At 42.8% G+C, this 12081-nt stretch overlaps 1 protein-coding gene across 2 annotated transcripts in view; it reads right to left on the bottom strand.

The window, feature by feature from the left end:
• The window catches only part of LOC110491898 (microtubule-associated protein 1B), a 70163-nt gene that overhangs the window by 50228 nt on the left and 7854 nt on the right, over positions 1 to 12081 (bottom strand). For both annotated transcript variants that reach the window (XM_036950930.1, XM_036950939.1), the window contains exon 2: positions 10373 to 10474. In XM_036950930.1, the coding sequence (XP_036806825.1) occupies positions 10373 to 10474 (102 nt within the window). The remainder of the gene's footprint in view (positions 1 to 10372; positions 10475 to 12081) is intronic.

The raw sequence follows: 12081 nt of genomic DNA, 5'->3' as shown, positions 1-12081 counted from the left end.
GCCTTGTGCTTTTGGGTCTTGTAGATTTTCATGTTGTACTGAATTAACACAAAAGGGAGAGATTTAAAAAGAGTAGAAAATATTTAAACAACTGATACAGTATGCTCCGTAATTGGCCATTAGCCAATTAGCCCTTCTCAATTTATCAAATTGTTTTACTGTACAACACTGATGTGAATGTTTTCAAACAGGTTTGAACCAAATATCATTTCTGGGTTTCTAAGATATTAACTCACCCTCTCCCGCTGGCTCAAGAAATGGTCAAATCACAAGGATCCATACCCCGCTGTGCCGAAGCGCTGTCTGAGTCTTTAATCTGAGATGCTAAATATCTGTCACCAAAGAGAATACTCTTACCTTGCAAAACCTCACCATTCTCAATATTCTTTCTACAGTTCCCCACAACAGATAAAACACTCCACCTATTTCTGTGGGTGAGTACAGGGAGGAATATTGTACCTCCGAGAGACTACTTTAACTGTCGAGAGTTGAACATGAAAAATGGACACTGGCAAAAACCTTGATCCATGTATTGCTCTTTCTGAAACATTTTCAGTGAAACCTCAGCGAAAGAAAATTAAACCTACAGAATGAGACCCCAGCAACATTTCTGAAATATGACTCGACATTTACACGCTGACTATTTTATTACACCACTCTTCCCATTGGGAGAGTTAGCGTGCACTAATATGCCTGGTGAGTGTAAATGGGATTAACAGACAGTCAGTCCACCATGATGACACTGCATTTTACTGCTATTGGATTAGCATAGCAGCAGCAGATTGGATGTACTGTAGCTAGTGACTATGGGCCACTGAGTACTTCTGTGCGGTAGCATATGCCTATTTCCCAAATAGCACCCTATTTTCTGTATAGTGGGTGGCACCCTATTCCCTTCATAGTGTAGCACTATGTAGGGAATATGGTGCCATTTTGAGCACAGCCTATAATTTATCGGCATAAGCCTTATACTCATAGTTAATGTCAGCCCATTGTTAGCCTTTTACAATGTTCACTGGATTGTCCCTACAGTATGCACTCCTGTGTATCTCATTTTGACTTCCCTTTCTCAATCTGTAGCCCTGTAAACTCTTTCTCACCTCCTGCTTAGCTGTAATGCACTGTAGTAGAGCAAAAAACACTTCCTAGAGAGCACAAGTCAACCCAATGTGCAGGGAGGTGGAAATAGAGAAGTCAAGTGCAAGGCCATGTTCTGTTGGTTTAGATACTACTGACATGTAATGGAAACTGACAACTTTTCATCCTCCATTCAAATAATGGCTATTTTTACAGACTCGTTTGCAGTGCGCGTGTGTGTGTCTTGACCCCGGCCTGTGCAACTGGGTCCTGGACTTTCTGACGGGCCGCACCCAGGTGGTGAGGTTAGGAAACAACATCTCCACCCCGCTGATCCTCAACACTGGGGCCCCACAAGGGTGTGTTCTCAGCCCTCTCCTGTACTCCCTGTTCGCCCATGACTGCGTGGCCATGCACGCCTCCCACTCAATCATCAAGTTTGCAGATGACACTACAGTGGTAGGCTTGATTACCACCAACGATGGGAAGGCCTACAGGGAGGAGGTGAGGGCCCTCGGAGTGTGGTGTCAGGAAAATAACCTCACACTCAACGTCAACAAAACAAATTAGATGATTGTGGACTTCAGGAAACAACAGAGGGAGCATCCCCCTATCCACATCGACGGGACAGTAGTGGAGAGGGTGGAAAGTTTTAAGTTCCTCGGCGTACACATCACGGACAAACTGAAATGGTCCACCCACACAGACAGCGTGGTGAAGAAGGCGCAAAATCGCCTCTTCAACCTCAGGAGGCTGATGAAATTTGGCTTGTCACCGAAAACACTCACAAACTTCTACAGATGCAAAATCGAGAGCATCCTGTCGGTGCTGTATCACCGCCTGGTACGGCAACTGCTCCGTCCACAACCGTAAGGCACTCCAGAGGGTAGTGAGTTCTGCAAAACACATCACAGTGGGCAAACTACCTGCACTCCAGGACATAGACACCACCTGATGTCACAGGAAGTCCAAAAAGATCATCAAGGACAACAACCACCCGAGCCACTGCCTGTTCACCCCGCTATCATCCAGAAGCCGAGGTCAGTACAGATGCATCAAAGCTGGGACCGAGAGACTGAAAAACAGCTTCTATCTCAAGGCCATCAGACTGTTAAACAGCCATCACTAACATTGAGTGGCTGCTGCCAACATACTGACTCAAATCTCTAGCCACTTTAATAATTAAAAATTGGATGTAATAAATGTATCACTAGTCACTTTAAACAATGTCACTTGATATAATGTTTACATACCCTACATTACTCATCTCATATGTATATACTGTACTCTATAACATCTACTGCATCATGTCTATGCCGCACAGCCATCGTTCATCCACATATTAATATGTACATATTCTTATTCATTCCTTTACACTTGTGTGTATAAGGTAGTTGTTGTGAAATTGTTAGATTACTTGTTAGATATTACTGCACGGTTGGAACTAGAAGCACAAGCATTTTGCTACACTCGCATTAACATCTGCTAACCATGTGTATGTGACCAATACAATTTCATTTGTTTGAATTGTGTGTGTGTGTGTGTGTGTGTGTGTGTGTGTGTGTGTGTGTGTGTGTGTGTGTGTGTGTGTGTGTGTGTGTGTGTGTGTGTGTGTGTGTGTGTGTGTGTGTGTGTGTGTGTGTGTGTGTGAGTGAGTCACAGGAAAAAGTGAGTACCACACATAAGTGTAAGGGGTGTTCACAATCACATGTGTAACAAGGTTAACTCCGACTATCAAAACACTACCATTCCTCCAAAAAAGTAACCCACAGCTCAACCTGGGCTACTACTCAGGGAGACTCAGAGTGCAGGGTGACCCAGTCAGAACCCCGGGGCTAGCAGGGTAATTAATGGCAGTGACAAGAAGCAGAAGCCAGTTTCAGGGCCCTAAATGAGGTCAGAGAACTGGGCTGCACAGAATCGCAGGGCACTAATAGGACCAGGAAGTGTCGGTAATAGAACCAGGAAGTGTCGGTTATAGAACATGGAAGTGTCTCAGGACCTCTTGATGACTCTATCACACAGTGTTATAAAGCAGTGCTCTACCACTAGGGTCTGACTTGAAGATTTAGAAAGACAAAAGGGTATAAACAGGAAGAAGAACAGCCTGGATGCTTGTTAAACATGTTGAATAAGTAACTATATAGTATTTATGGGTATTTTACTATATAGTATTTAACACTTTACTGTACCCCCCCCCCCCCCCCCCGTATGTGTTCACAAAGTCTTTATAACAGCTTTGTAAGACATAACATTTACCATAGTCAGTCATAAACATGAGTGTTTCTGATAAAGCTTCAACTTTGACAATCCATGTGATTAAGGCTTGATTACTTGTTGTTGCTGTTAGGTCATTAATACAATACATTCGGAATGTATTCCGACTCCTTCACTCTTACCACATTTTGTTGAATGGAGCAGGGTACAGAGAGATCCTTGATGAAAACCTGCCCCAGAGCGCTGAGGACTTCAGACTGGGACGAAAGCATGTATTGTTGTGTGCATTGTGCTTCACGTACCACCCCATTCGTTTCTTATCATGTGTGTGTGACTGCCTGGCTTAGTTAGAAAGTTCACATGAACTAGCTAACAAATAAGCTAGTGCACATCCAAACGTAAGGAGAAAAACATCCTTCTTGAAGCACAAAACTCCCTAGCTAGACGTAAAAGGTGTAAAGGCTTGAAAAAAAAAATGTTTTATGACGCTTTATTGTTTTAGTTAGAACAAATCTGATGAAAAGGGTGGATTAGACTGGAAAAAGAGATATTATTTGTCCTTTTTCTTGTCACTCCAGTTGGCTCCCCCACGTGGAGGTTCGTGCTATCTGATTGGTGCAAAGTCAAGTTGTCGGCCACTGCCGAGCATTCTACAAGTACAAATGCAGATCCGTCAGTACCAGGTTGGCACGCAGCAGGTTCTAGCAAGAGAAGGAACAACCTCCTACTGTGATAAGTACCTATTGGCAGTTTATCAGCAGTCAGATTCTCAGTGTGTTTAATGCTTTACAGTCAAAAGGCTATATAGCCTATTATTGAACATGCAACTGCTGTAATGAAGCAGCTAATAAAACTTCATTTTCAAACATTTGCCCAAATTAAATTTGCATGAAAACACTGCTCTAAACAGCGCATCTAATGCGATCGGTTTCATACAGATGTAGGATCTTAATTTGATCACTCTTTTGTTGCTGAGAATGTTTCTGCACAGCAGGAAATGCAAACTTGTTGTGTATTTGAGGTTTAAAAAGGCTTCTAAAGTTTATAATATCCACCTTCAGATATCAGACTTGATTTGCCCTACGAAAAATGTATCAACCCCTTCAAAAAAAAGTCCATTAATTATAATCTACATAATAATTCACATTTCTTGTTACTCCAGGATGATTTTCCTGCTGTAGCAAACTGGCTCAAATTAAAATCCTACATCTGTATGTGACAGACATTAAAATCTCAGTTCCAAATTTAGAAAGCGAGGAATCTAATAGCCACAATTAGAATGGGTTGCTAATATGACTAGGATTATGTTTTTGGCTTTCGGAAAATGAAAGAAAGTTGATATGAAAACCAATAGAATAGGAGAGAAATGCTGGTTAATGGCATGAGGAAGTCTTCACATTTCTATGGTTGGATTTTTGCTAGGCTATTTTGAAGCATTGACATTCCTCATTATTTGAAGTCAAGTAAAACATTCAGGTTTCAAACAATTATACAGCCTCAAACTCACATTATACAGCCTCAAACTCACTGGTAGGCAGTGGTGACCCATCATTCCTGTTTTGAGCCCCACTTTGGTTGTTGCATGTTATTTTGGCATTAATACGTGTCACATATCAGTTTGCAAACAATGTAAAAAAAAAATGTTTAAAAAATTGAGTATACAAACATGGTCTCTTTTTTGCTTTCTTGAGTAAGGCAGCTCCAAAATGTAGGTGTTTCAGCCTAGCACAGTGCTTTCTGTGGTGATGGGGCAGCCAGCGGAAATTACAGAGCTTAGGGGTTGGTAGAGTTCTCTAGTTGCGCCGTGATTGGCTCAGTGTTCTGTCACTCAAGAGGAGGAACATAGATGCAACTAAGAAAATAGGAACCATTGACCCTGGATCTTATTAATTATCATCTACCCACTACCCTCAAGCCGCCTCTAACCTCTGTCATGTCACACAATGTATGAATTTTCACATACACTTTTAAGAGGTTATTTTGAAGTCGTGAAGGCAATTTTGGCATCACTGTGCTAAAATTATTATTGAATTGGAGGGGATATTGTGCAGTGAGTTTTCTGACATTTTGTCTTCTTGTTGTGCCAACCTAAGATAAAGAATGGCGCATTAAAGTAAAATATATTTGATTTAATATCCTATCATTTCTTACCACATGTTCTGTGTTATCATTCGGGAACCTTCTCATCTAATGATCTAATTCATTTTACAGAGCATTACTGTCTCATATGAACCCATCTGATTGTGGCTTACCGTATCTGACAAACACACACACTATCCCAGGTCATCTCGCCTCCTCCTCCTCTCCACCTGTGGATCGTGTTGGGGAGGAAGTTCTATATGGCGATTACAGCTGCTTTACGATCCCACCGCTCTCTTGCTTTCCTGCCATATCCCCCTTTCACAGAAATAATAAACGGCCTCACTACAAAGTAACCCATAGGCCTTCTGAGCATTGAAGCCCACATCCGCCCTCATTTCCCATAGCCCACTGCACCTAGCCCCAATTAACACTGAATGATCTCTGTGTTCTGGGAAGAAGTAACCGGTTGCTTCCCAAATGGTACCATGTTCCCTTTATAGTGCACTGGTCAAGGGTTATGCACTTCATAGGGAATAGGGTGCTATTTAGGATGCAGACTCTGTCTGTTTGTACCATTACTGACTGAGAATAAAATGATCGGGAAAAACAAAACAGTTGAAGGATAGAATAGTGGTTTGTTTGATAGTTTCGGTGGATATTGAGCCATTTCTGTTGATGGGAACCCGGTGAGCACCATCGATACTCCCCATGTGAGGTTCAGCCTACACACCTCTGTGTGTATCGGTGACTTCACTAAGCCTAGAAGGACTTAATCAGAGTAAATTGCTGACGGTAATCCATGCCTCATGCCTTGCTTCTCGGCTGGGTGTTAGAGGGGGATGTGTTAGAGACCACCAGAAAGGATACTGCACATCATTGCGGTCAAATCATTTTTAGGTCCGTCAGTGGGAGGGAGAAAGTGTGTATGTGTGTGAGTGCGTGCGCGCGTGTATGATACACACCCTTGATGCTCTGTGTGAGTATGTTCATTGTTTGTGAGTGTCAAGTACAGATGACAAAATGAATAAACGGATGGAGCAAAATGTAGAAAATGCAGACAGGCACAAAATTCGCTGCAGACATCCTTTACAACTGAGGAGGCGAATCATGGGGGTTCGCTGCTGCACTTCCACCATCCAACACCTGAGTGTTCAAACTCCAAGCTCATTTAAGTAACGTACAGTATTGAAGAAGTCAGTCAGGAAGACTGCACTAAAAGGACCAGACATTGGAAAGGTTAGTGCAATAAGGGTTACTTGGGATGTCCCTACACTAAACCCTAACCTTAACTTCTACCCTTACCATAACCCTTACCTAACCCTAACCCGCTTCAAGGCCACACGGCTGACAACAGGAGTGACATACACTGAGTGTACAAAACATTAGGAACACCTTCCTAAAATTAAGCTGCACCCCCTTTTGCCCGCAGAACAACCTCAATTCATCGGGGCACAGACTCTACAAGGTGTCGAAAGAGTTCCACAGGGATGCTGGCCCATGTTGACTCCAATGCTTCCCACAGTTGTGTCAAGTTGGCTGGATGTCCTTTGGGTGGTGGATCATTCTCGATACACACAGGTAACTGTTGTGTGGGAAAAACCCAGCAGCGTTGCAGTTCTTGACATACTTAAACCGGTGCGCCTGACACCTACTACCATACCTTGTTCAAAGACACTTAAATATGTAGTCTTGCCCATTCACGCTCTGAATGGCACACATACCCAATCCACGTCTCAAGACATAAAAATAAAAAAAACCAGTCTCCTCTCCTTCATTTACACTGATTGATTGAAGTGGATTTAACAAGTGACCTCAATAAGGGATCATAGCTTTCACCTGGACTCACCTGGTCTGTCTATGTCATGGAATGTTTTGTACACTCAGTGTATGTCATGGAAGAGCAGGTGTTCCTAATGTTTTGTGCACTCAGTGTATTGTTGCCCAGCATTAATTACAACACAGCTTCCATTGGTTTTCCTCCGTCTTAGGCTGTGTCATACTAGACGATGCTAAAACTGGCGGGGGGGGGGGGGGGGGGGGGGGATTTCCTGGACACAGATTAAGCTTCCTGGACCTAGAAATATTTTTTTATGGAGGTTCTCCATTGAGCTTGCTCCAGGACTGAGTTGTGTCTTTCCATCGACTTTGAGCAACATGATCCCATTATCTATTTCTGCAATGCAGGCGATGAATTCCCCTCATCATTCAGTGCCATTGATCTGCATTGTAGCCTATCTAATGCTGAACAGAGGAGTGCAATTGATAGCCCCAGCCCTCCTCTCTACCCCCCCCCCCCCCCCACATCCCAGCCATCCCCGGCCCTCCAAAGCAGCCCCAGCCTCACTCAACCTGAGCTGCCTCAGAGAACCAGCAGTCCCTTTGTCTCCACCACAAAGCTCAGAATCAGCACAATCTGATCTCGCTCTCGAGTGCCCTTGGCTGGGAACGGTGGCCTGGCTCACCCCCATTTCTGCCTGGAGGACCAGCATGCAGACGTGAAGTGATGCAGAGGTGGTCTAAAATGAGAACCACAAGCTCGGTTATGAACACACCGTTTTTCAACCCTTTACTGTGCTAGTGTTTCAAACCTCAGCGTTGACAGAATAAACCCATAATCATTGACGTGAGCAACTGCACAAAGCCATTGGATGTGTATGTTCGGACTATTCTGCATTCATTACGTTTCTGCAAAGAGCACGAATCGATGAAATCTAAGTCAGAGCTAAGTGGAAAACCTAGCTGTTGTTTGAATGTCAAACAAAAAGTAGCGAGAGGTGACGGCATGGTCCATTACCTCATCACCACTGTTGTGTCAAGTCCAGTTTGCCGCTTCCGTTGAAGTAAAGTACTGTTAAATGGCTTGTAAAACCTTTCATTGTTCCCTTGGGCTTAAACCACGTCTTAAAAAATCACATTCAATTACAGCACATATCCACATTGCTATGAGATTCTTAAGAGCAATGGTCCTGGGATACTAGATCACTAAGAATAGATCGAAGCTGCCCACACAAGCAGTACACAGGGTCACTGATAGAGCAGATGGCTTTATGCAGCACAATGTCTGTGTGCATTTGGTAGCCATAGCAACGTGTTCGACACCGTGAAGCGACCTGGAAACACGGAACGGTTGAAACCGGAAAAAAAAAGTTACACCACTATAAAAAGAAGCATTCTTTTCACATAGAACGTCCTCTGGATGTTTATCCTCTCGAAGGAATGCTGTGTCATTTCTGCCTGCTCTGATACGGCTCAGCACTTATTGTCGGTGCAGTGTAATAATCTATCCTGTAGTTTGTTTGTGCTCTCAAGTTACCTGGCAGGGAATTTACTCTCCTCCCCTCTCTCTAAAACCTGACTCTGCAGTACCCCTGCCCCTGACACAGCTCCCCAATAATAACCATGGTGATTATATATATATATATATTTGATTTATTTAACCTTCACAGCGACAGCCTTAATTCACGTTAACCTAGTGGATTAACTGCCTTATTCAGGGACAGAACGACAGATTCTCACCTTGTCAGCACGGGGATTCGATCCAGCAACCTTTTGGTTATTGGCCCGACGCTCTAACCATGCAGAAATGTCAACCACCATCACAGGACTAAGAATTGTTGGTGTGTCTATAACATGTCTACTGTAGCAAAGTGGGGCTCATCTTCAATGCAATGAATTCAAATTGCAGTCTCAAACCCTTAGTATCGTGTTTCACAGCTCATTTTATGTGACAAAGATGAATGAAGTAAGTAAGGATTACTATCATTATTCCTAGGCAACAGGTACAGGGATTACGTCTAACGTTCAAGGTGAATGAGGTAATAGACTTGTTCCAACATGAAAGAAATGCATCCTTACCTCCTCATTTCATTTAATCACAGACCTGAAAAGGCTGGATTGGTGACAGCAATAGGGGGATACCAAAAACGCCTCGTGTCTCGTCGTTCCCGTGTCGCTAATCGTTCATAGATCAGTGATGTCCTGAAGGAAGTGAGGGAGGCAGAATGTTTTTTCAAAAGCATTTGAACAGGACCCAAGTCTCCATAGAGTACCTCGCCAGTCACCTCGCCTCGCACCAGAGTACTATTACCGTACCCTAGAATTCAGGCACGTGCACAGACAGGGTTTCCAGGCTCCAAAATGTCCTTTTCGGTGGTAGTATATTGTCCCCAAAAATGTATACTTTTTTGGGTTGTTGTCATTGTTGTTGTTCTGAACCCAATGCCCGCAAGTGGTCGCAAAATTCTAATCTCAGCATCGAAACCAACAAAAGTTGAGCATCTTGATTGTTGGCCAATGAACAGTCATCAGCATTGGCTCGGAAAGGCGGGCACGCATATCCAGATCAGTGACCAGAAAGAACTTGTTCAATAGGCCGAAAATCCATCACTGGCTACATTTGCACAGCGATTGTGCGTGCGTGGTCGCGAGTTTTGTAGCACTCCTTTATGGGGGGTGGCGGGTCAAAGTTTGGGATACATGGGATACATGAGAGTGGCAAGAAATGGAGCTAGGTAGGCTACAGTATTTCTGACAATCTTCTCTTTTGACTGGAATTGTGTAAGTCCTTGTTTAATAAGTGCAGCATTTATTTCAGTTCAAAATAATTGAGCAAAATACTTTACTCATCGGTCAACATGTCCGTTTTCATGGTTTCAGGATTTGTTTCGTTTGATAACCCCCCCCCAACAGGTTTGTGCAAGGCCCTGATATAATTCTATAACTTCATTTAATAGGATCTCTGTGTACTCTACCTATTAATAAAGTATCATCTTATTTATATGAACATGAATTCTTGTCAATTGGTGTTAGAACATGGCCTGGTCCCAGATCTGTTTATGCTATCTTGCCAACACCTATGTCATGGCCATTGTTTGGCGTGACAAAGACAGGAGGTGGCAAGATGGCACAAACAGATCTGGGACCAGGCTAGTTCGAATAGGACCCATGTATTCCAATGCCGTAGTGTGTGATGTCACACGACCCAGGTTTGACTGACCTCTGACCTCTGCAGAGAACTGGGCGGAGTGGCGCGTCACAAATAGCTGCAGCTGCTGGTCCAGGTCACATGACTTGAGGCTGATGTCCCAGGAGCGAATCCCTGGTGAAACAACACAGAACAAGAGGGCAAAATATGTTACATTAAAGGATAAGTTCTGTATTTTAGACCTTACTGTTATAAGTTCCTTACCCTGACAGTAGTCTATGGGTCAGAAGGAACCATAGTTTCTTTAAACAGCCACTACTAGCTTCTGTTGAAGGGATAGGGGCAAACGTACAATAGTGGCCCATAGACTACATGCAGGGCTAAGAAACATATAACATTAATTTATACTTCCCCTTTAATGGATTTCTTATTAACTGCAGATCCTTATATCATTCAATAATGTATGAGGGGACTGAGCAAGAGCACAGGGATAGAAAGGCAAGGAAATATGAAAACAACCAACGTCTCTGAAATCTCTGTAACCTTCATATTTTTAATATTTCAGTGCAATTTTTTTTTCTCCATTTCATGAGAGACTTTATTTCTCCAAAACTGAATTTAACCCTGACTGATACTGTATCTAATTGGAATGAATAAAAGTTGGTCCAGACAGACATGATGTTTTCTATCTATGTATTTTGGATGAATGTACTGGACTAGAACATATGGTAATTTAGTTAAGGAACAGTTTTTCAAAAAAAAAACAAATCTGATTTACAAATTTTCATCAATAATTATGACATCACAATAACATGGCATGATAAGGTGTCATATGCTTATGACACGCCTTACACTAAATTAGAACTGCATCATAAAGCATTCTATGTGGATTCAAGCTAAAGTGTTGCCAGAACAGGCACACTGATGAAGAGCAGTGAGTTCAGTACAAGCAAAACCGATTCTCAATAATGTTCCCGTCAACACCCTCGTTCCACTAGGGAGAGCCCTTTGTCAGATCGGATTCAGGCTAAGATTCTCTGAAGTTCAGAGAGAAGCCTGCGTCAGATCTCATTCAACAGGGCATAAACCGCAGGAGAAGCCTGTCTCTGATCCTATTCACTGGTAGGGAAAGGAGTCTGGGATAGGAGATTAATATAATTTACTTTCATCCACCCCCTCATCCTCCCCTTCATATCTCCCCATGTCTCAAAAATAATATGTACTGTACTCTGTATATGTCAGGTCGTTGTTTTCCAGGTTCTGTTTTGCTTCACTGAGATAGAGAGAGAAACGTTCCTTCCCCCACTGCAGACAACTGTGGTCTATTCTCTGAAGTGCTGTGTCACTGATACTAATTCTGGTAAAGGGCTCAATGCTCCTCGCTCAATTAGGTATTTTGTGTTTGGACTGACAAAACACTTCACAAAGAGGTGACAATGACATCCGTCATTATGGCAGCCATTTTGACATGTTTTGACCAATGATGTATACAAACTCTGGATTGCTGATGTATTGGCCAATGTAACGGGATTCTTCTGTCGAAGGAAAGGAGGACCAAAATGCAGCGTAGTTATAATTCATGGTTTTTTAATAAGAAAAACTATACATGAAATAAACTACAAAAACAAGAAACGTGAAAACACAAAACAGTCCCGTGTGGTACAAATACTGACACAGGAGACAACCACCCACAAAATACCCAAAGAATATGGTGCCTAAACATGGTTCCCATTCAGAGACAACAATAAACACCACTCTAGGCAACCATAGACTTACCTAGA

Source organism: Oncorhynchus mykiss, chromosome 2 (assembly GCF_013265735.2).
Source record: "Oncorhynchus mykiss isolate Arlee chromosome 2, USDA_OmykA_1.1, whole genome shotgun sequence".
NCBI classification, from domain to species: Eukaryota; Metazoa; Chordata; class Actinopteri; order Salmoniformes; family Salmonidae; genus Oncorhynchus; species Oncorhynchus mykiss.
Note: the sequence above shows the minus strand (reverse complement) of the source record. Positions and strands in the feature narration are given on the sequence as shown.